The 24524-nt window shown below is 44.2% G+C and overlaps 1 protein-coding gene across 3 annotated transcripts in view; it reads left to right on the top strand.

Annotated features, from left to right (window-relative positions):
- sipa1l3 (signal-induced proliferation-associated 1 like 3) overlaps positions 1-24524 on the top strand; it is an 82624-nt gene that overhangs the window by 55156 nt on the left and 2944 nt on the right. For all 3 annotated transcript variants that reach the window (XM_040009260.1, XM_040009257.1, XM_040009259.1), the window contains 21 exons: positions 208-884; positions 1952-2933; positions 5852-5982; positions 8420-8608; positions 9127-9301; positions 9698-9801; positions 11418-11575; positions 11670-12255; positions 13137-13235; positions 13327-13502; positions 16485-16733; positions 18065-18241; positions 18880-19004; positions 19964-20073; positions 20159-20607; positions 21533-21760; positions 22367-22529; positions 22609-22783; positions 22882-23031; positions 23780-23906; positions 24289-24370. In XM_040009260.1, the coding sequence (XP_039865194.1) occupies positions 423-884; positions 1952-2933; positions 5852-5982; positions 8420-8608; positions 9127-9301; positions 9698-9801; positions 11418-11575; positions 11670-12255; positions 13137-13235; positions 13327-13502; positions 16485-16733; positions 18065-18241; positions 18880-19004; positions 19964-20073; positions 20159-20607; positions 21533-21760; positions 22367-22529; positions 22609-22783; positions 22882-23031; positions 23780-23906; positions 24289-24370 (5097 nt within the window). In that variant the 5' untranslated portion in view covers positions 208-422. The remainder of the gene's footprint in view (positions 1-207; positions 885-1951; positions 2934-5851; positions 5983-8419; positions 8609-9126; positions 9302-9697; positions 9802-11417; positions 11576-11669; positions 12256-13136; positions 13236-13326; positions 13503-16484; positions 16734-18064; positions 18242-18879; positions 19005-19963; positions 20074-20158; positions 20608-21532; positions 21761-22366; positions 22530-22608; positions 22784-22881; positions 23032-23779; positions 23907-24288; positions 24371-24524) is intronic.

The following is a 24524-nucleotide window of genomic DNA, read 5'->3' as shown; positions in this document are numbered from 1 at the left end:
GTCATATCCCCTCACCTTATTTTCTCTCTCACTCTGGTTTATCAGTCCTACGTTGTTTTACAGTTTAGTGACTCTCAGTTTTGACTCTGTGGAGAAAATATGGGTCACACAGGCTTTATGATTTAAAAATCTGTGTATTTTAAGGCACATTTGTCTTTGTCTTAATATTTTTCCTGATTGTATGCCTGTTGTTGTTTCTCCTCTCAGATCTGCATCAGACATCATCCAAGAAAGAAGCACAAGAAGAAGAAGAGGAGGACGGCCTGGTTCCAGATTGGATGGACCAGTGAAGTCTTTCCCACCCTCCCTGTTAAAAGCAATGTTTTTGGGAGCTGGAGGTCGTAACAGCACCTTCCCCAGCACCCCTCCCAGTATGGGATGCCAGCCCCCTGCCCCCCTGCCCTGAGCTCTCCTGGGGTGTCATGAATAGCTACAGAGACAGAGGGGTAACTTGCACCTCCTCAGACCTTCTCGATGGAGGCGGAGGAGGGTTGCCCCAGCACACTCCATTTCGTCACACCCCTAATGGGCACCCGGCGCTAGGTCCCTCTGACCCGGTCGTCCAACCACGCATCTCTGTGCCCAAAATGGGTGTCCGTGCACGGATCGCAGAATGGCCTCCACGCCGTGCTCAGTCCCGGGAGTCGCTGCTCGAGAATGGGCAGATTGGCGGCAATCACTACGGCCATGACGGTTCAGTTTTATCAGTTTTGTCTGACTTCAGGCTGGTGCGGGGAGGAGTCGCCAGGTTGCCCCGGCGGAGGTCCAAGGATGTAGGAGAGTTTGGCGGTGAGAGAAGTTCTCCTTTCAGCCTGAGAGTGTTCCCACCTTTGAGAAAGCGCTCCAACAGTGAAGTGACGCTGAGCGAACAAGATGAAAATGAGGTGAGTGTGAAATCTCCCTCTAGTGTCTCTTTTACACGTGTAGGTCCTAACTGGATTAATTGTTTTCCTTTTAGCAGTAGTCCAGATTGAGTTAAATGACTCAAACAAACCAACTTTACAATGCATGACTTCACAATGACTGGCATCCACAAACACCAGCGACTGAATGCAGGTGATACAGCTCTGCAATCTGCTCTGTGGACATATTTACACCGTCCAAGAAAACTTTAAAAACTTAAAATGTTGTTACTGCGTGTTTAGTCTAAACTCCTTTCTGTTATCACAGATGCTGTGGCACATGTTTGCGGTTACAGATGATCTTCCATTAACATTTAAACAAATAGTTTATCAAGCTTTGACAGGCGGATTTAATGGTATTAACTTTTCAAGCTATGCTGAAATCACATTTCTGCGGTTTTAAAATTCTGTCCTGCTTTACTTTAATGTGAATAAAAAGTGAAGTTTTACATTTTCATGTCACTTGCTCTGTGAATTCATGATGTTGTTGTTGTGCAGGTTTATTTATTTTCAGCTGTAGTTAGTATGGGTTGACATGCTAACCTAATGAGATTGTTGCAGATGTTTTTGGCTGTTCCCTTACCTTCAGGCCACCTGCAGAAGAAATCAGACATCTGATAAAGACATCTTAAGAATATGTCTGTGTAGGTTCTGGCAGGTTGCCAGGATTTAAGTAAACTGACAGAAACTAAAAAGCGAACCACACGTTAGAGTGAGGTCTTTAAATTACTCTCTGTCAGTCCAAAATGTACTACGGATTCACTTGGCTTTTTAATAATGTATACCAAACTGTTAATTGTAACTTAATTATAAAATCCGCAGTATAAGAAATCTAGACATTGTTCAGCCTTTATTCTTGTTTCATTGAAGCACTGATATTTTTTTTTATAGATTTTTTATTTTTTTTATTTGAGGAGCTCTCTGTCTGACTGGTTTGATTGACAGCTTTCAGATCTGTCTACAATCTGCTCCTAGCTCGATAAAAGGCTGATGTTCTAACCACTGAGCTGTTATCACACACTGAAATTGTCTCCTCTTCTTGCATAAAGGTGGAGGCTCGAGGAGATGGCGGATTGGGGAACCGGTTCAGGGAATACGGTAGCACCTCCTCCATCGACATCCAAGGCATCCCTGACCAGAGCTTCTTTGACATGATCAGCCAGTTCCGCCAGGAGAGGCCTGACCAGCGCAGCTCTGCACCCATACAAATCGGCGAGCTGCTGCGTGCTCCAGACTCGCCACCTGGACCTCTCCCCTCAGCGCCCTCACCTGGTCCCACAGGTGTGGAAGACAGAGAGACAGGAAGGAAAGACGGCACTGAGAGAGTGAGAAAGAAAAGTGGAGGGACAGAGTCGTCGCTGGGCACCTCCTCTTTGTTTCGGAAACTTCGGAGCTCCAATAGAGGGGAGCTGGATGGAGGGAAAGGAGAAACTGTTGAGGACAGGGGAACACGAGCTGCCATCAATTCCTCCTATAAATCGTGGGTGTGTCCAAAAAGCTTTGTCCACTTTGATGCTCAGAGCATCCTGTTTGACCTCCACGAGGCAGCGGCTCAGCGTGGCTTTGTCACGCAGAGGAGAAACACGGCCACGGGAGCATCAGCAGCCTCAGTGTCTCTGTCAGTCTCCAGATCCTCAGCGAGTGTAAACGACCCCATTTACTCCAGCATCGAGGATCTGACTCTGAGCCTCGACCAGGGCTCCACCACACCCTCACTGGGTGTGGACCCTCTAGATGGCGCTGGAGCCCAGAGCTCCAGTCCACTTCTCCTCTCCTGCCCACACTTCCTCAATGAAACCGGAGGCCACGGAGAGCGCAACATCAGCTTCCTCAGCTCGTCATTAGAACGAGGAGGAGATGGAGGAGGAGGGGACGGGGGGAGGGGATGGCTGAGGAAGAGTAACGCCAGCGTGTCAGTGGTGGAGGTGGCCACTGAAGAGCAGGCTACAAGACTGGAAAGACTGAAACTGTACAGCATAGAGCATGTAGACCTGGGAGCTAGGTACTACAGAGACTACTTCCATGGAAAAGGTAGCACTGAGTCATACACAGTTAACACACTCACTCTGCTGCAGAGCCATCACTTCCACTGTCAATACTATAAATACTCTTTGATCTAACTGCCAGCTGTGTTTATGTCATAATCACCAGAATTTTTCATTTCCAAGAGTCTCTTGAGTTAATAGGAAAAGGGTAGGGCTCAGTTTCTGACACATTTAGCATGGTACGCTTACTACAATGCAACCTCCGGCAAAAGAACATGAAACAAGAACAAGATGCGACATGTTAGGATGTTCTATCTTGGATGGGTTGGATGGGTTTCTAGTAACTGAACAGAAATCACTTCTCACTCATGAGAGCCATTAATCTGATTGAAAGACACAACAGTTATACTTCATAAACATTCAGTCTCAGTAATAAAATTGTATAAATTATCTTTACAGTTTCAGAAAAAAAAATGTTTGTTTTGTGAGTCAGTGAAAACCTTTCACACTGCAGTGTAGTGATGTTCAAGGTACTTTACAGACGAATGTTGAGGAATAACAGAACAAACATAATAAAAATGATAACTAAACATAAATAAAATAATAAAAAACAAACTTAAAATATTTATTTATGTTTTAAAATCTAAGTACCCTGAAAGTGAGCAATATAAAACTAGATGCTAGATGCTAACAGATTTTTTTTTAAACAGTGGAACAGATTTACAGACATACGTTTTCCACATTGAAACCCAATGTTTTTCATTCTTGTTTTATAAATCAGTGTTCGTTTTTGATTACTGCTTATATGTGTCCAGATGTAGTTTCTGAAACAAGAAACACTTGCTCTGCTTTTTCTTTCTCTTTTCTAAGTGACTAATAAGTCTTTAAAAGTAGTCAAATTTCTTCATCTTGTCGGATGATGTCCACCCACTGGTGTTAGTCACTACTGAGATCTCAACAATACTGACGTAATGATCTTCCTTTATAAGCCAATTTGTGCCTCTTGCTGTCATCCGTTGGAGTTAGATTGTGACGATGTTGTTTGTCCATTCAGAGTTTCTCACATCTCATCCTGCAGCTCTTTATATCCAGCTGGGCCCCGGCGCTGAGCTGGCCAACCTCCCACAGTTTTTCTTACACGTGTACCTGCCTGTTCTGCTGGCAAACTCTGACCTGATGATACGCCACCTGCCTTTCTGCAGGTCGGGAGGAGCACTTAACAACAGTTGTTTTAGATCTGTTGTTAAAGGTCAGATGTCACACCAATTTTCAGAGGAGGCGGTTTGTGTGAGCTTGTCATTGGGCATTTCTTGTCAGCATCACCTCTTCTGACACTGTTGATGAAACTTCCCTCTGGCGTGCATCATCTGGCTGAAGCCTAATTAGTGACAGATGCTGTTAGCCGCACGTGTGTGTGTGAGCGAGAGAGAGAGACAGAGGCAGGCCTGCAGCCACACAGATAAAGGTTATCATTCCAAAAATATGTTCATCTGCTGACTCGTTTCCAGCTTAGCTGTCCCCCAAAACGCTGCAGAGATTGTGTGCGTGTGCACATCAGAAAGCCTCATCAAAAAGCTGACATTTGCACCACAGGACGTGGCGTAGAAGCTGATCAGGCCCGAGTCTCCTAACGTGCCCATCATCCCCGTTCACTCCAGCGGTGGAATGGAAGAGGAGTACTTGTCAAACTGGATTCCTCCTCACAGTTCTGGAGAATCTGTGTTTCTTTCCATAATGCCTGCAGCACTGGCATTAGCACGGCTCAGCTTATGAGCTTTAGAGGAATATCGGCAAGATGCTAGCATAGTGTGGCGATAACTCTGTCTCGGCCCCTTTAATAGATGAACGTGTTGTGCCGACAATGGTAACAAGCCATAAAATGCTAATTGACTGCTGTGGACATTACATTTTATTCACTTCCTTGAGTTACAAGGCTGAGGACATATTTCTCCTTTTAATGGTCTCATTCTAAAGGTCATGCTGCCTCATCTGTCAGGCCTGCTAAGTACACATGAATTACACAACATCCAGACAGTCTCTGTAAGTCATTCATCTCATTTCTTATGTATCAGTTCAGTGCTTGTGAACTTTTTCATCCTGTGAAGTGGGACATGACAGAATAATTTGAGAGCCAGTGTGTTATATATGCTGCTTACTCTCCTTCTCAGTCATGTTGTGAACCTCAACACATTTCTGTAGCCACTTCTGCTGCTTTGTGCTTCGAACAGCTCATTATACATGTAGTCATGTTGATATTACTGATTTAAATCATTGTGAGGTATGTTGCCTAGATAATTTTTCTCTGTGCAGCTACTGTAATTAAAACGTGTTATTTATTTTTAAATAGGGAAGCAGCATGGTGGGTCTGTAGACTGTGCTGTGCCTCATATTAGCGTTTGGAGTTTGTTCTCACTGTGTGTGCGTGGGTTTTCTCTCAGAGTTTCGGTTTCTTCTGCCATCATGCAGGTTAAAGATCACTATCTGCACCCAGGAGCCTCTCATAAAACAGATTGTTGATCTCTAGAGTTTGCCTTCGAGGTAAAATAATTAAAAATAAATTAATGCGTACAGTTCATAGACTCCTTTCTTAAGCAGGATTACCTTTGTGATTTTAATAAATTCATCAGTTTTCCAGAGCAAACAAAAAGGTGGTTGTTATCTGATTGTTTTGGCTCCAAAAACACTCCACAACATAAAGCTGGTCAGTTTACTCTCATTCAAGGATTAAGCAGTTAGAGAGAATCTGGAAACGATGTGGAAGTAGATGAAGATTACATTTCCGATGCTCGACTCATCACTCATAGCATTTTTTTGGCTGCTTCTTCTTCTTTTATTATTGGAAAACTCATCTGATCGCCTGTCTGCTGGCACACTGAGGTGTAGACACAACACAGGCACATGTTCAGACACAGAACTTTCTCTGCTTCTCAGACTTTAACCTTGGTTGTCTCTGACCTCCTCCAGAGCACTCAAACTACTTCGGGACAGACGATAAGCTGGGCCCTGTGGCCTTGAGCATCCGCAGAGAGAAACTGGAAGACACCAAAGACCTGAAAGACCAGTACCAGTACCGACTCATCGTCAGGACGAGCGAGGTATGCGCGTGTGTGTTTATGTGTTTATATGCTGATCACGGGGGTTTCCAGTCAGAGTCTGTTAATTACTCAACTGCTTTCAGTTTCTCCAGGCCTACCTGTGACACGTGCCCTCATTATAACCTTCCCTCTGTCCCCTCGCCCCTCTGCTCATCCCTCTTCTGCTCTCTGTCAGTGGAAAATTCCACCTGCTCAGTCCAAGCACATTAAAGCCAAACCAAACACGGGCTGCTCCCACAGCCAGCTACTTCTCCTCTTTGATGGATCAGACACTCATGATGTGGTAAATGATGGGCTGATGATTGTAGAGAATTAGTTTTCTGATTCTCTGCATCCATTCTTGGTTGTTTTCAGTGGTTTTACTTCCACAGTTTCCAATTTTGGAAAGACATCTTTGTTCAGAGACACAACTGATGATTATTTTCCTACGAATTAATGTAAATTGTCCATCTCAGTTTACCGAAGTCAAGTAGAATTACTCTTGTAGTTTGACTAACAGTCCAAAACTGAAAGACATTAAGTTTACTGTAATTGAAATAGCTGGAGACTATCTCGATGCGGGGCTACCAATTCTAAATTATCTGAAGGTGTGAATGGTTCTTTCTCTGTGTTAGCCCTGCAGCGTATCCAGGGTGTATCCTGCCTCTCATCCTATGACAGGTGGGATAAGCTGTTGGAAAATTGATGAAAATTCTGGAAATTAATAGTTAGTGCTAGTGTTCACACCACTTAGACCTCACTTTCTGCTCAGCTCAGTCTTGTGGGTTTTTATTTTTATTTTTATTTTGTTTGTGCATGGTTGGCATTTAAAATGATAACACAGCACAGTTTGTGTCAGAGGTCTTGTGAAGTAATTGGCTTAATCTCAATCAATATATTTTACCGGTTTAGCATCATAAAGGCCGCTCGAACAACAAGCTCGCCTCTCCTCATTGTGTTAATGCAGTCTTAGCCTGAGTGTGTCCTTCTTTGTGGCTGTGCTGTGTTGTTTTTAGCAGGATTACATGGCTGCCTGGCCTCATCACTGTAGCTCTGGTATAACAATGGAGCCTCTCCACCATCTAAGTACACAGAGCTAAGCTAACAGACACAGTCCAGGCCCACTGTTCCCACACAGAGAAAAAAGAAGATTGATTGCGGACTTTATTCTCTCCCACTCAAGCCACAGCCGCTCTCAAATATCCATCCCCCTAAGCCTGTCATTTAATTCTGTGCTGACACAGCAAGGTGGGGAGACTTCCTCTTTCTCCTCTGTCACACATTCAAACAGCCCCCCCTCTGATATTTCTGCTCAGCACGTCGCAGTCACTCGTTCGGCCTTGCTCACAGGCTGACGAGTTGAAACGATATCTGCGTAACTTCAGCCGCGGGTCGGTCGGGCTTCATTTCCTTGCGGCAGACCCGAGTCGCTGAGGTTCAGCTGTCTCTCCGGCCTCTGCCAGCTCCAGAGACCGCCATACATTTTTAATCAGTCTGCAAGTGAGAAGCAGCAGCCCACTCCTCCCAGAGGTTATTATAGTCTAACTGTTTTGAAGCAGGTCAGTTCCCCCTGATCAGGAAGCAGCACAATACTGAGCAGAATCTTGATTCACAACACCGCTGAACTTAAAGCCTCCACGCAGACGCCTGTCACTGCATGCATGTTTGACAAACAGGAAGATGCTTCAGGGCAGCAGGGCGCCATTAATGTGATCTGATGGACCGACCTGCTTCAGACTCCCATACTGTGAATCATCCAAACCCCTTTTTCCCAGAGGTGTAGTACAGCGACTTCTGACCTCTCTCAGTAGAGTTCAACATCAACATTATTGTTACTTTTTTACGGCAATGCTGCTTTATTATTTCATAAATACCCAACCCACAAAGCCAATATGTCTGATACACTAAAGTTCAATTCACTTCAGAAGTTTTATGTCAACAAAGAAAAAAAGGAACGAGAAATAAATCCAAAAAATAAGAATTTAAAAACTAAGACTGTTCTTATTAGTACTTAATCTAAATATTTTTTTTATTTATGTTTAAGGTGTACAACATAAATGTCCAACCAAAAATCTAAAACTTGAGCCCTTAAAGGAAAAACACTAAACAGCAGAAAGCATTAAACTTTAAGACCACGCAAAAATAAATTTACTGCTTAACTATTTAAATTTATGGATGGTTTAAAAAAAAACATAAAACAAAACAACAGCAATAAATCCAGTGGTTTTATCACAAACAAGAACGATGCACATCATTAGCAAGGCTGGTTACTATAATCACACTCATCTGTTGTTTCCCACATCATGAGGTTATATTCACTGTAACACCTTTGGGGGGGCGGAATATAAATTTTCTTGACATTTCAACCATGACACTTGAATAATATTTGTTATGTAGGAAGCTCAAATTGCTTCCAGTTTGTTTTGTTTTTTAAACTAATGTTGTTCTGAACCCACAGCTGGTGACGCTGCGCGGCTCCATTTTAGAAGATGCAGTGGCGTCTACGGGGAAGCATGGCACCGTTCGGGGTCTGCCACTCAAAGAGGTCCTGGAACAGGTCGTCCCCGAACTCAACGTGTCCTGTCTGAGACTGGCGCTCAGCACGGCCAAAGTCACAGAGCAGCTCCTTAAACTGGATGAACAGGGGGTGAGTTTACGGTGCACTGAGTGCACCGAACAGCTGTTCCAGCAGGCTGGAAGACTGCAGAGTAAAATTGTACACTAATAAGGTGAAGCTGTGGCACGTGGTGTTCTCAGGTAGTGTGTGAGACTTGGGTAACTGATTTAGTGCTGGTGCAAAGTGCAGTGTTGTACAGGGAAAGCTGTAAGAAAAAGGGTGTGGTACGTTTGAGCATGAGTGAGTAACCATACAAGCTGTAATGTTTGGCCATGTTATCTCACCTTTCATTTAATGGAGGGAGAAGTGTAGGGTGGAGGTGTTTTGCCAACAACTGAGCTGTTGGGTTGTTTGTGCAGGTGGTTTATAGATCAACAAAGCTGTGTGTAAACAAGTCCAGATATACGTTACTTTTGGGTTAAAAGCTTGTTTGTTGGCATTAACCTTCAGAGTGCTGTGTTTCAGCTGTGTTTGTGTGTGTGGTCTCTCAGCTGCTCGTGCTTGTTCTGCTTGTGTAATATTAACATCGTGTCTCTTCTGCCTTGTAGTTAAGTCAGAAGCACAAGGTGGGTGTTCTGCTGTGCCGTGCAGGGCAGAGCACAGAGGAGGAGATGTACAACAACGAGGAGGCATCGCCCGCCTTCTCTGCCTTCCTGGAGCTGCTCGGGGAGCAGGTGCTTCTCAAAGGATTCACCAAATACGCTGCACAGCTCGACACCAAGAGTAAGAACGCTCTGCAGCATAGCATCCGCTTTTAGAAATCATATTTTTACATGTTGGTCTCATTGCTGAAGAAGTGGTTTTAATGTATCATTTCATTACTGTTTCCTATTCTCAAAAGAAAAATGCAAATAAACTGTGAAATGAGTATTTTAGGTTTTAAAGGATGTTCTTCATAAAGACACTCACTTGTCTCGATAAAGCCATGAAGAATGTTTACACAGTAACTCCTGCAGCATCTTTAGTTTTCATGAATTCACTACATTTAACAGACTCATAAAGTCAGTAATGTTGCATATGTGTCATAAAACCGGGGGTTACACAGTGAATGCATCATCAGAAACTTTGACTAATGTGTGGTCAACAGCTGCTGACTTTCAACAAATATCTTTCCTCCAGCGGACTCTACGGGCACCCACTCCCTGTACACCACCTACCAGGGATATGAGATAATGTTCCACGTGTCCACCATGCTGCCATACATGCCCAGCAACCCACAGCAGGTAACAGCCCCACCTAAGTAAAGCACCAACACTGGTGTGCGTCTCTAAAGAAAAAAAAAAACATCCAAATCGATGCTTTGTTGTCACACAGCCTTTGAAAGCACGTCTGTGTTTGTTAGCTGAGGCTTCTTCTGCTTTTTTTTTCTCTGGCTCGTAAACGACGGCAAGAATTCATGAAGTGGAAACTTGTGACTTTTGTCAACCTCTTCATTTGGAATTTTTTGTTTTTATTCAGCCTCTTGTGTTTTTATAGTCTTTGTTTTCTGTGTCTTGGTATTTCTTTCCTTTCTGGCTGTCTCTTCTTTCATTGTTTGTCTGGATCAGAGTTGGGTGGGGTTCAGCAGTGTAGTTATTAGTATATTTTCTTCCTCTTACTTTCCCTCTCTCTCTCTCTTTTTTTTTTTTTTTTAAATTTGACTAAATTTTTCTTCTTGCATGATCTTCTGGATGCTGTGCGTTTCCAGCATGTGCTGGTGTCGCTCAAGAGTGTGTAAAATTCAGCTTGTTGGTATTTTTACAGTTTGCCTGAGTATTTGCGTAAGAGCCTGTCTCGAGTGTGCACATGTGCCTGCAGGTGCTCGGGATTAGTGCACACTTTTGAATGTGTCAGTATGTCAGAGCAGAGCAGTTTAGGCCAAAGAGGTGTCATTAAACATACATTAATCTTGTTAATTAAACTTCACTGTTGCCATATCCATACCAGCAATCAGTTATTTATTATAGAAAAAGCTTTTTGATAATCTCCTCATCTTTTAGTAACATGAGAAAATGTGAAATCGTTGAAATGTTCGAACAGCTGAGTGTTGGTGTCAGGTGTTTAATCAGAATATAACAGCACAATAACTCCATCCAGAGGCTTTAGGGGCTGCAACAGCAAGGAGGTTTACTTACTCAGTTGAACCTCTAGATGGCATCATCTCACTGCAAAAATAACCCTCAGTGACTGGAGAAGCAAAAGAAGGTTGAAACATAAGCTGCTGTGATGACTCCTGAATTCAGGATAAAGGAGAACACTAACTTCACCTGCACAACTGTTCTTGGGTTAAATGAATAATGAAGAAATTTGCTGTAAATAACAGGTGAATCATGCATATGAAGGGTCACATTCAAAACGCTGAAATAGAAAATGATGATATGCTAATACATAAGAGGCCCCAAATATCCCAGATTTTCATGCTACTGTAAAAAAACATGAAGTGCAATTCAAATGTTCACACAGCAGCCTGGGTACGAGTGAAGGATGCTCCTGTGGTACTGCACAGGAGCCAAACAGTGGGCTGCATTACATAATTGGTATTTTCACACTTCTCTTTGCAGATGAAGAGCAGATTGGCAAGCACCGCACCACAGACACAGCCTGCACTGTGTGCCACGTCTCCTACATAAACGCAGATAGACAGACAAGCTAACGCACACACACACAGACACAAATAGCCCACACAGAACCCGCAAAACAAATTACGTAAAGAGCTGTTGCTTGGTGTCTAACAGCGAGTGTCTTAATCTCTCTTTTCCCCTGTCGGGCTTTCTGTCGTTCACTGAGTCAGTCGTGTGAATGCCAATTACGCTCGCTCGTTTTATTAATTTATCGTTTTTATGTCTTCTCTCCTGCTCAGCTCCTGAGAAAGAGGCACATAGGGAACGATATTGTCACCATCATCTTTCAGGAGCCCGGAGCGCTACCCTTCACCCCGCAAAATATTCGTTCACACTTCCAGCACGTTTTTGTTATTGTTCGTGTTCACAACCCCTGCTCTGAAAACACCTATTACAGGTAAATGTTTACATCAGCACAAACTCATGTTTCTATACACGTGGTGCACGTTATTAATTAGGATCTCACTTCCAATACTGTTCCCGCCTCTCAGTGTTGCCGTGACGCGAATGAAGGATGTGCCCCCCTTTGGACCACCCATCCCCAGCGGCGTCACCTTCCGGGACCCAGAGACCTTTCGTAACTTCCTTCTCGCCAAAGTCATCAACGCAGAAAACGCAGCACACAAGTCTGAGAAGTTCCACACCATGGCGACGCGAACACGGCAGGAGTACCTGCGCGACCTGGCCGAGAACTATGTCAGCAGCACGCCGCTGGATTCGGCCGGCAAATTAAACAACCTCATCTCCCTCGCATCTAAGAAACGGGAGCGCACGAAGGCGAGAGAGGGAGCGGAGCTGGGTGCTGCCGGGGCGGTCGCCTGGAGAGTCCAGGCCCAGGACTTTAGCGGAGGCGGGGGAGCAGAACTCCCCTGTGCCTTGGGTGTGTCGGCTGAATACATCGTCCTCATAGACTGCTCCACCAAAGAGGTGGTGTTCAACTGTTTCTGTGCAGACGTGATCGGCTGGACGCCGGAGCGGCTGGCACTGAAGATCTTCTACGGCAGAGGAGACCACATTGCAGTTCGAGTGCCAGAGGGAGGTGCACAGGACATCAGGGAGATGGTGCAGAGGTTAAAGGTGAGACCTTGGAGCAAAGACTTGATCTTTGGGATTTGGGGTTATGCAGGCTGTGCTGTAAGCAGATCTTGTAGAAAGACTACAGTGCAAACACAGTTGTGTCATGTCTTGTTTACTTCCTTGTTCTCCAGCCTGTAGTTTTCTTTACATCCTTTGGTGTGTGTGTTGTTTTTTTATTGCTTTGTTGCTTTCTCACCAACTCTTAGAGCAAAATAACATGAAACTTTCCTCATCTGTTTGCATTTGTGCCCCTGTATGTCTAGTGCAAACAAGACATACTGCTTGCACAAAATTATTCTTTAGAGCTTCCTGTAGTCAGAAATGTTTCATGTGGTTATTGAAGTTTATTAGACCAAATCAGTGCAACACCTTCATTCTTTTATACTCCTTTAAGCTCAGGGGATTTCCACAGTGGGTGTTGGTTTTCATTCCACTGAAAAACTAAATTCAAAGGCAAGTCATTGTGTCAACATTCACACTGTATTCTGTGTTTTGTTTTTTTTTGCTTTATGTTTTTGTGGTTGTCTTCCTTTTTCAATGAAGCTATGCCACTGTCTGCACTGGCTCATCTGAGGCCTTTCAAATTGTGATAATCTCTGAAAAAAGTGATGAGTTAAACGCTGGGAAGAGGAGATTTCCTGGACTCGATCAAGCTTTGAGTTAATCCAGCAGAAAATTAAATATTTAAAAATGAGTTAATCTTACTAAAAGCACCAAATACATGCAGATTTGAGACTGAAAAGTTGACCCAGTGCTGGGTAAGAAGTCATCATCACCTGGTTGTTACTTTGCTATGATTATCTTTAGTTTGTTAGTCCATATATATAACAAGCTAATACTGTAAATCTGATATGATTTTTTTTTTCCTTCTGTTTGTGTAGTTGTTGACGGTGGGATGTGAAACTGTGGATATGACACTAAGGAGAAATGGACTGGGACAGCTGGGCTTCCACGTTCGCTTGGATGGCACCGTAGCTGAGGTACCGTCAGATGACCAGATCTAATTTTGAAGCACTCTGAAGATTCTTGGCCGCGCATAAATGCTCTGCTTTTGTTTTGTTTTTCATCCAGGTGGAGGAGTACGGCTTCGCCTGGCAGGCAGGCCTGAGGCAGGGTAGCCGGTTAGTGGAGATCTGTAAGGTGGCCGCAGTGACGCTGACGCACGAGCAGATGATTGACCTGTTGAGGACTTCGGTCACAGTCAAAGTTATCATCATTCCTCCATACGAAGAAGGCGGGCCTCGTAGGTGCGTGGCAGTCTGCGTGTGGTTTCCTTTGAATCCTTTCGAGCTTCATTTGTAAACAGCTGTCGTGAATGCAGATGTTTGGACAGTGGGTTACAGCACAGGAGCGCGCTCAGTGTAAGTGGGCAGAAGTGGAAGGACAAGAGCGAGCTAGAAGAGAGCGCAGGACACTCATTACTCCAACACACAAAAGCCTGGCAGAGATAGTGGCCAGACTCCAATGTTCTGATGATTCTGTGTGGGAGTGTGTGAAAAGAGGAAGCGAGCAAACAGAGAGAAAGAAAGATGCGTGGCTGAAAAGGAAGCGGGCGAAATGAGGCACACAGACAAAAAGAAAGAAGCATTTGTTTAACGTGAATTAGCTACAATCCGCCTTCCTTTCTTCTTCATATCTGCTCATCTCTGCTATTGTGTCACTTCCTCTCCTCCACATCATTTATATCTTTTCCCTGCCGTCACCCTTTTCCATCCTTTCATCCACACACGAGGCCTTGATTGAGACAGAATAACGAGACCTTATGAGACGCTGATGTGGTGTTACTGAGGTGAAAAAATAACCGTGTGTGTGTGTGCGCACACGCTTGTGACCGAGAACCAGAGCTCCTAAATACAGTAATTGTGTCAGGCTGTGTGATCGCACAGTGGTTAGATTTCTTTAATGCTGGAGGCAGTTTAATTACACCAACTTAAATCCCTTTGACACACACACATGCACAAACACACACATGGTACTGTGGCATTGGAGCAACTGATAATTAGAGTCTTGTATTTCATTCTTCCTCTCTCTCCCCATCCGACTCATTTGCTGTTGTGTGCCAGGCAAGCAGATTGCATGAGATTAAAGCCTGGAATCTGCAGGAGAAAAAAGGTCCACAAAAAATATAAATAAATAAATAAAGGAGTGGAAGTGATTAATTAAAAATGCACGCCCTGTGCGAATGAAAAGGACAGGAAAAGAGAGAGGGAGGGAGAGAGTGAAAGAGAGAGAGGGAGGCAGGGTTGAGTGTTATGAGCAGGAGAGGCAGAGAAGCGCTGGGTGAGGAGGACGTGTCTCAACACCGCCGAGAGTTAGAGCAGTGGGTGGAAGAGAAAAAGAAAGAAAAGAGAGAGAGAGACCAAAGTTGGAAGGGCTTTTTCTTTGCCGTTCTTTCTCGGCTCCAAACGTGCAAGATGGACAGATACGACGGGGAGAAGGTGTGACTTCTGGCACTGTGTATTTGACTGTGTGCGTGCACGAGTGCGTGCGTGCGTGCACGAGCTCCAGCTGTGTCACATCAGCCAGCGTGATGGGAGGAACACTGAATGCCGACAGATTTAGGCTCTGCTCTCTCTAAGGTTTGTGCTCTCTTCCTGCGTTTGTGTTAGCCCGCGCTGCTGTTATGTAACCGTATTGATACTGATTGGATTTGACTCATTCCGTTGTTGATGAAAATATCCCGACCACATGTGCATCGACTTGTGTGTCTTTTGGTTTAATGCACATGTCATTTGAAATCAGCTGGTGGTGTTTTTGAGGACGTCTGTGTTGTGTTTGTGTTTTACCGTGGACATGGCTGCAGCGTGTTTTCACTGTGGATTAGTCAGCTGATTATTTTCAAGGTTAAATGAATAATCACGCTGTATAAAAGAAACATGTATCCCCTGCACAGTTTCCCAAAGCACACGATGACATCTTGAAATGTTTTGTCCAAGCAGCACTTTGAGGAGCCTCACAGATATTCTGCTAACATGTGTGCTAAAAACAAACATTTGATTCATTGTTGAAGCCAATTTTAAGCAAAAACATGTTTAAAGACTCTGCTCTGCAGTTTGGGGAAACTATAATGGACTTCTTTGTTCTGACTTTATTTTTGTTCTGCTGCACACAGGAACTTTTGGTGCCCCCAAAGACTTTATAACCACCCCCAAAACAAAAATGCACTCCCCCCTCTGATGCTGTGGTGAATTTATCATTGGGGTCTAATTTATCCAAGCATAACAGACACTTTTATTCATCCATGAAACGTAAATAACTGAAAATTAATAGACTTACGTCAGACAAGGTAACAGCATTATTGCCTTAATACGCCACATGCGTATTGTTTAATAATGAAAGTTTATACTACACACACTCTGTCCTCATGGCCTTTATCCCACTCTGCCTCACTTTAAATCCTCACCCTCACAGCATTTTCCTGCTCATTTCCTCCTCTCTTCATTAGTCTCATGTTAAATGCCATCCAGTATGCATATTTGATGCCTCCTTCCCTCCCTCAGTGAGGCTTTGTGAATGGAGTAATGATGATGATGTGTAAAAGACATGTGCTGGGCTACTTACATGCTGTTTTTATTTATTTAGTCAGAGGGAGCTGAAAGAGTGAATGTCTGTGTGATCTTTGGTTTAAAAACAGATTCATAATTATTTGATGCGTGATTGTACAACCAAGAGTTACTGCAAGCTTGCGTGCCCTTACTAAACATATCTGCTGTGTCTACCAAGACTCTGATTCAGGAGCTGTTTGATGAGATTGGATATTTCTCTCTCACACACACATACACAGACACACACACTTGACCTCAGTCTCGCAGTAGGAGAGATGGAGTCCTGATGTGCCAATAATCGGTTTACTTTACTCTCTTTCTCCCTCCATTGGCGTCAGGGGAGCTCATTAGTGAGCTCTGTTACATGTCTGCAGTGTGTTTGAGCATCCACAAAGTAAGTTATGAGAGGACAATAATGTGGAGCATTTTGGGGAGATTTATTGAGCAGTTTCCACGCACTGAACTCGGTACAGAAACCGCTGTTCTGGTTCAGCTACAGTTCAGGGCTGCTGCATTTACTGACCCGTGCTGAGGATCAAAAACTACACATGAAGCCTGTGTAAAGGAAATAACCTTGGAGTTTTGGAGGGAAACAGCAGCATTTTAAGTGTCATGCTTTTAATTCTCTTGTAGTGGATGTGGTGTCTCTGTACCGTTATAAACTGTCCTCCTCTGTCTCTGTAGGGGCTGCACCGAGGAGTACGAGATGAAGACCATGGAGCAGAAACCAGAACCTGAGCCTCTAGCAGCAGGATACCGACCCTCTCCCCGCCAGACCTGGCGATGGGAGAACTCACCTGTTCCTCAAGTGCTCCACCCCACTAGCATGCAGCGCTGGGCCCCCATCGGCCCCCCACCTCCTCCACTAGTACGCTCACACAAGCCCCTGATGCCAGTTCCCTACAGAGAGCCTCAGCACCTCAGCTCCAAGAGGTGAGCCTCACTTCTACACATGTGCTGCTGCCCCACCTGCACCAAGTCTTTATTTATCACTCCATTAAAATTCAGATTTTAAGGGGGAAAAAAGCAAGTATAAAAAGTGTTTAAAGCCTGCAGTGTGTAGAAATGTAGAAAAGGGACAACAGCAGCTGCTTTGCCTTTTTTTTCCTCATTGTACTCTTCACCTGAAAAGCTCAGTGAGTGGCCAAAGTCTTTGTTCTAGGCTAGATGTTCTAAAGCCTCATACAGACCTTGGAGGAGGTGCAGGAGTCAAATTTCCTTTAAGTAAAGAATGCGAAAAAGTTGTTATGGATGTCTTTGTCCAGTGATGACAAAATCTTGTCACCTACTTCAGCATTCTTCAGCATACTATGAGGATATTTGTTCATTAAGACTTAAAGCAATAATTAATGATGGGTGTAAAAGTGTAATATGCATTGCAGTGAGCCATCTTCACAAAGGCTTCCTGTAGTAGATAGTATCCTCGTCCAAACTCCTCAATCCTCGTCGCATTTTCAGTTTTACATCACGGAGCTGTCATCATCTTACACAGTTAATTATAGAGATGAGGAGAAAACTGCTGCAGCTGTACAGGTGGCTGTAGATGAAATGTTTTATTGCATTTTAACTAAACAGTTGTTCTGCAGCTCCTCGTCTTAGTTTGTTTATGTTGTCTGATGAAAGATTTGATGTTAAATCACTGAATGAATGTTTGAGGAAAAGCGATGTCAGCTGGATGACATCATGGATAAACCGAACATGAACTGTGACTGCTCCAAAAAAACCTGCTTAGTCCTGTCATCAGGATGTTTTCTTCATACAAAAAGCATAAATATGATGGACCTCCTGTGCACGGCTCCTGAAAATCCTTTTATATCACATTTCACATCAGGGTTTTCCGAGGCAGATATGTGTGAAGTAACAAAAGCCCTCAGGCTAACTCGTGTGATTACTGCACCGCATAAGCCTGCCAGACGGTCGTAAACTTGTATTGATAGTAAATGATACCCTGGCATTTTGTTTCACCTAAAAAGTGGAAACAATAAAGTCTTTGTGTGGTTTTATTCCACTTAAAAAAGTTTTTTTTTTCCCCCAAAACTGTCAATACTAGTTTTTTAAACTTGAGTTGGTTCCAGGTGTTTGTCTAAAACAACACATTTTAAGCTGTTTTCATTGTGTTTTCAGTCTGTTTTGCTCTTTTGAGTGACACACAGACACACTAGTCCTCAGTTATTTTAAATCTCTCTTATTTGTGTTATGTATCAATCACCTCTCTGTAGTACGCTTGTTTCTCTCGATTACCCACCGTCCTTTGTGTATTTCAGGCCGGTCAGCTACCCAGAGAACCACTACAGCCTGTCTCCTGCAGGAGGCGACAGGCCCTACAGAAACCCCTCTGCCAGCTTCTCCTCTCCTCCCTCCGGCCTGGTCAGTCTCACCACGATGGGACCACCTGGAATCTCACCGGGCCCCTTTGTGCGCTACAAACCTTCACCCGACAGGTGTGTGGGTGTGGGTGTGTGGTGTTTTACTCTGCAAGCTCTCCACTGTCACTCGTTTGATCTTGATCAAACATGTCTGGTTTTACTCGTAAATGCTTTGTGTGCTGAAGGTGGAATATATTGGTTCAAATCGCAGGCTGAATAGCGCGGCACGACCAGGTCTGCAGTTAGACGTGTATGAACACACAGTCTCCCAGAGGAAGGATCTGTTGTGTGGGTGGCTCTTCCTCACACTGTGGAGGTTGATAACATCTCACCCAACCAGAAAAACTTGTTTTATTCAACCGCCACAGGGATGCAAAGCAGAAGCTGGAAATGTTCTCTGTTAGTCAGAAACGTTATATTTTTACAGCTGGGGAGTTTTATTCCAGAGTGTGTCCTTTCTGTCGTGGTGTCTGAATAGCTATACATCTTATTTTATTTAAAAAGGGTTTTGACCTTCCACTAATAATAACATCAGCACTGATTAAAAGAGCAGAGCAACACAAAATGCAATTTTGGTCAGAAACAGCAGGAGGATTCACAGACTTCTGTTTAGTAAGGTAGAACAGACTCGTCACCTTAAACATATGCAGCTCCAGGGACCGGGAAAATCCCTGCGAATGTGTTCACTAATGTTTCTCCTGTGGTTCATATAGATTTGGAACAGGACAGCGCCCCCTGCTGCCGTATGATCCTCACCTCGGTGTGGACCTCCTCTCCAGTGGAGAATCTTCGTCAGGCTTTACCAGTCAGGAGAGTACCATGGAGCGCAGCAAAACAGGTACAGCACCACCTTCAGAAGTAAATGTTGAACTCACTTGTATGTGTCTACTCTTATTTAACATATAATGTAAAATCTCATAAGGAGCAAAAAATGAGTTTTTTATTGGTTTGGTTTTTAAAAACAGTTAAACATCACCCTACATATTTTCATTGCTGTCATCACAGCCGTTGTGACCGAGTACAGCTGAACACTGAAACTGAAAAATAAAATGACGTCTAAACAGAGATTTGTAAAAGTCTCTCATTATTGTTTAAATGTCCTAAAAAATAGGTCTCTATCTGCTGATAAATAAGCCTTTCTGAAGCCCTAAGTAGTATGTTATTCTATCAGATTCCCCAAACATCCAATCATATGTGGTTGATATGCTGATAGTGCTTTTAACTCCTGCTGTCAATAGTAGTCGTATAAGATATCTATTAGCTGACCCCTTAGATGCTGAGCAATGCGATCTTGGACTCTTTTGCAAGATTTTGGTGAAATATCTTCTTGAGGGCATCAGAGACATTATTATGTGTCTGAATTTGGACAAATCCAAAGTATGTGCAAATGTGTCCTAGCTTGTGTACCACATTATAACTTTCAGTTATAATTAATTTATTCAGTTCCATGAATTTGAACTTGATGCTGAATGTGCTTCACTGCATATTTCCGGTGGTATTTCTGTGCGTACTTCAGCATCCCATTTCCTTTTTGTATGTGATGTAGTTTTTTACAGAATTTCTCACTTCCATTTATTCTATAGATATGTACTCTTCTTATGTGTTGTTTTCATGCTGCTTTAAAGAGTGCAGTTGTTGCTCAGCAAACTAGAGGCTGCTGAGTGTGGTTTTGGTGTGTGGGGGGAGGTCAGTGTTTAAATGTGCTATAAGTATTTAATCCTCTTTGACAGCCGTGGACGTTCAGTGTGATTTGTTATAATCCTGAGAGTGTCTGTCTATGTGTGTGTTTGGATGCAGAGCCTCTCTGGCATGTCCCAGCGTCTCGAGGACCAGGTGGTGGAGGGGGGCAGAGGAGAATGCCCAGACAGGATGTCCCGGGGAAAGACTCTCCAAACAGACACTCGAAGGTCAGACTCAACATCAACACTGCGTCTCTCTTCTTTGCACCTTTCGCCTTTTCGCTGAGCTCCTCTGATTCTGTGTCCTCCGCAGGGTGAGACTCAGTACTCCAGCCACTCCAGCAGCAACACCCTGTCCAGTAACGCCTCGAGCAGCCACAGCGACGAGCGCTGGTTCGACGGAGGCGCACCTGGAGAGCGAGGAGGCGTGGGTTGCCTCGGTGAGCCGGCCGATCCTGACCCCGACCTCCTTAACAAGGGCGGGTCCAACGATAGCGGCATCGACGCCTCGACCCACTACGGAAACGGTCGCCACAGTAACATATCCAACAGCCAGTCCCACAAGGCCATGCACAGCTCTGCGACCTACAGTGGCATCCCGGAGCTGTCGGTGGGAAGGAGCGGCGGCAGCGGGGGGGAGGCTAAGAGACGAGAGTCTTCGCCCATTATACCAGCTGCGGCCAATCAGAACAAAGGGTACAGGACGAGGACGTTCCCTCCTCCTGGCTCCAGCGCTGATAAAATGGATGCTTTCAAGCCCAGGTAAGTGACAAACTCCTGATGAGATGCATCGCCTGCTGATCCTTTTATGAAACTCGTAGCAACGTTGTCCTGTAAGAATGCCAGGCCCCATGGACAGTGAATAGTGAATGTTAAAGTTTTAGGCTCAGATTAATGTGCTTATTAATCACTTTAGAGTGTTTTTATCAGTCTTTAGTTTATGTAGCATCATCACATGACTGAAAATGTTCAATACTAAACTAAATATAGAGAAAAAGTAGGATTATGGCCGTCTAATCCTTGTCAAACATAAAGATCATCATGTGATCTCTTGCTCTCGTGGTTTTATAACTGTCAGGGCCGTGATATAAATCCACGCAGGGATTCAGCACACAAACCTCCACCCGCTTCGGTCACTCTGTGCTGGATTAAAGCAATCTGTGCTGAAACTCTGAGTCCCAGCAGCTCTTGTTCTGTACTCTGTGCATGCGATGTGTCACATGATGATCGAGACATGTAACCCCAAGTCCTAAAAAGCCAGAACATTGTTTAAGATGTGGATAAAAAAAAGAATTCAATGATTTGCAAATCTCATAAACCCATACTGTATTCACATTAGAGCGTAGAAAACATCTCATATTTAAACTGACACATTTTACTATTTCATAAAAAAATATCACCCCTGTCTGAGCACAGGATGTGTTTCAGTTCAATTGATGCAGTCAAAATACAAATGATTTTTAAATGTTTGTCCTCATTCAAATAACAAACATGTTTCCTGTCCTCGGAAAAACTTTTCTACTAAAATATTAAAGAAGCGCGGAAAACCAAAAACTTGGCATCCATGTTCTGTCACTTTATTGGATCTAATAGATGGCGATCATCCTCAGCGTTAATAGAAGTCAGATTTAGATGTATTTCTCTGAAGCAGTTTTATATTGTTTCTTTTATTTTCTGTAACCTTCAGGGCCTACACACCGCAGGGTTACAAAACTCCAGTGGAGAAACCACGGCCTGTCCGAGCCTCTACCGCAACGCCCACTTCAGCTCAGCTAAGCTCCACCCCTCTGTCCAGCTCCGCCCCCAAGTCATCATATGGCAAGAGCACACCAAGCCGTTGGCATGCAGAAGACTCCAACCCCTCTCCTTCAAACTCGACTACAGCATCGAGCTCCGACAGCAGCAACAGCAAGAAGTAAGAGCGACAGCCTCAGCGGATCTGCTCTGATGCTTGGTTCTTCTTCCGGGATAGAAATTATTTTTAAGCACCTCCTTTTATACCAAAATAATCGGATAAATGACCTCGTACTCAAAAGGATGGTGGACATAAATGTGTGATTAACAATGCAAATTATGTTTTAAAATTTCATATTTTTAAAGCGCTGATCAATGAAATAGAAGGCATTTGGCTTTTTGTGTCTTTATCCGTGGAGTCAAACTTGGGCCCGCACAGTGGCCATGTCCTTTGTAACATCTGCCTCGTTTTCACTTTGTTACTTAAAATCACATCCACAAAACAAAGTGATCGGAAAAACTTTCCAAGTCCGTATATCCATCCACCCGGGGAGCGCGTGATCGCTCCTACACAAAGTGAAATCCTTCAACACGTGTTTGTTTTTACTCGAAACCATCCAAAGAGTTCTGACTCTCCTGTGAGTGGCAGTGGACCAACAAACACTGGAGGATACTGTAGGCAGAATAAAGTGGAACATAGTTTCTTACCGTGGAAAGAGGCAGGAAGCAGTGTTCAATAAAGGAAGACTGTATGTTTGTGTTTTGTTCTCATATCTTGTGTCTCCAGGCAGGTGGACACAAATTCAAAGAACGTGTTTGGACAACCTCGTCTGCGAGCGTCACTGAGGGACCTGCGCTCGCCACGACGGACGTACAAGAGCAGCATCGAGGACGACCTGAAGAAACTGATCATCATGGACAACCCGGGGGAGACGCCGCAGAGAGACCCTGTGAGCATCGTGCTGGTGGATGATATCCGTTTTCCTCTCATGAGCACACAGCTCTGACCTCTGACCTTTCTCCCTGCAGTCTCCCAGACGCACCCTGCAGCGCACCTTTTCCGACGAGTCGCTGTGCAGCGGGCGCAGGGACGCCGGCTTCGCCAGCTCTGAGAACCAGACGACTCCCAGCGACGTGCTGTTCACCTGCACGCTGCCCACACGCAAACACGCCGGCTCCTCCAACCACATGCAGAGCAAGAAGGGTGAGTGCCTCGATTCTCCTCCCAGCGGCTTGCAGCGACTAAAGCAAACCTGCTGTGATTGTGTTCAGATCATTAATCACGACTCTGCTGCCCCTCAGTGCCGCTCTCTGCATCCGAGCTCTCTCTGACCGAAGTGAGAGACAAGCTCCCCCCTCTGAGGAGGCTCGACCCCGGCATGATGCCCCTCCCTGACACAGCCAGCGGACTCGAGTGGTCCAGCCTGGTCAACGCTGCTAAGGCGTACGAAGGTGAGGATGGATATTTCAGTATTAAATGTAACCTGGTTTGTGAGTGATGAGGTAACCACCATCTCTACAAGAGTCTCCCGGAGATATCGACCCCGACCTCACTCGTGCTGAGGATGGAGTCGTGTCAGATCTTTGAACATTCGTCTGGCTGTTAGGAACCCTGAGCAGTCTACGTCCTCTCAGTGCTGATGTGTTTGTAGCAGCACAGCTTTCTATGTTAACTGTTATGTTTTCTGCTTTTCTTTACATGCAAAGCTGAAGTAGTGCTTTACTTAAAAAAAACAACAACAACAAAAAAACTTCCTTATCACTCGCTAAGCTACTGCTAACTTCACTCCACTAAACCCCATAAACCCTGTTTTTTCACAGATGTTTAACTTTATTGTAACATCTGGCAGAGCAGCCACACCGATCGTTTTATTGGACCTGGAAAAAATTTTGGACTGTTAATCATTCAGTGGAGCCTCGGTGCTTAGACTCGTATATGTGTGTATGTGTATATATATATATATATATATATATATATATATATATATATATATATATATATATATAATTTTTTTTTTTTTTTTTTTTTTTGCACCCAGAGGATCGTTTTATGTGGCTGCTGGGATTTGGTTGCTTTTTACCTTCTTTTACCACTTTTTTTTTTTCCCAGGAAAGGTTTTTAGAGCACTCCTTTTCTTTTTGGGGACGCACTTTACGTGGAAAGGCTTTTTAAAAGCACGATCATGTGTTTATTTTGCAGCACAAAGAGCGGGTTCCCTGTTCTCGCTGACTGACCCGCAGCTCGGAGGTCCAGACACGAGACCAGCCGCTAGTCCAGTCCAGTTTCAGACTCCTCAGACGCCACGGACCACGCCCACACTCAGCAGGTAGGTCAGCCCCTCGGTTACAGAGATCCAGAACAACATGTTGTAAAGAAGCAGAGAGCACTTGTAAATATTCAGGTTTTCATAAGTCACTACTGCCACCTGGTGGTAGTTTATCAGCATCTTCTTTTGAGCGTTTTCACCAGAATTAAAAGTTTGTTAACTCTGTGGCACCAGAGAGGCTGTTTGTCCTGCCAGTGAGCAGCACACTTTTATTTAAAAAAAAAAAAAGGTTTTTACTGAAGATGAAGAGCTTTCGGATCCTCATAATAAAACCAGTAAAACCTGTCTGTTTACCTGCAGCGTGCACATCACAGCGGTGTTTTGTGTGTGTAATCACTGGATCCACGGTAACGAATGCCAGGTGTGTTTGTGTGTGTTACAGCGATGAGGTGCCCAACGATCTGTCCGGTCGGCTCTACCACCTGGAAGTGATGCTGAAGCAGCTGAACAATGACCTGGAGAAAGTGAGAGCCTTTTGTTTTTCTCTCTAAAGCAGGAACCCTCTGAGGTTAAAGTACCAAATAATCGATAATAAGTGACTGTGGAGTCATGTCTTCTTAAAGACTTTATTTACATGTGTTGCTGATGTTGATTTATGTTTAAAAGCTGCATCACTTG

Source organism: Simochromis diagramma, unplaced genomic scaffold, assembly GCF_900408965.1.
Source record: "Simochromis diagramma unplaced genomic scaffold, fSimDia1.1 OVJJ01000344.1, whole genome shotgun sequence".
Classification (NCBI taxonomy): domain Eukaryota; kingdom Metazoa; phylum Chordata; class Actinopteri; order Cichliformes; family Cichlidae; genus Simochromis; species Simochromis diagramma.
The sequence above is the reverse complement of the archived record's forward strand: the minus strand, read 5'-3'. Positions and strand labels throughout refer to the sequence as shown.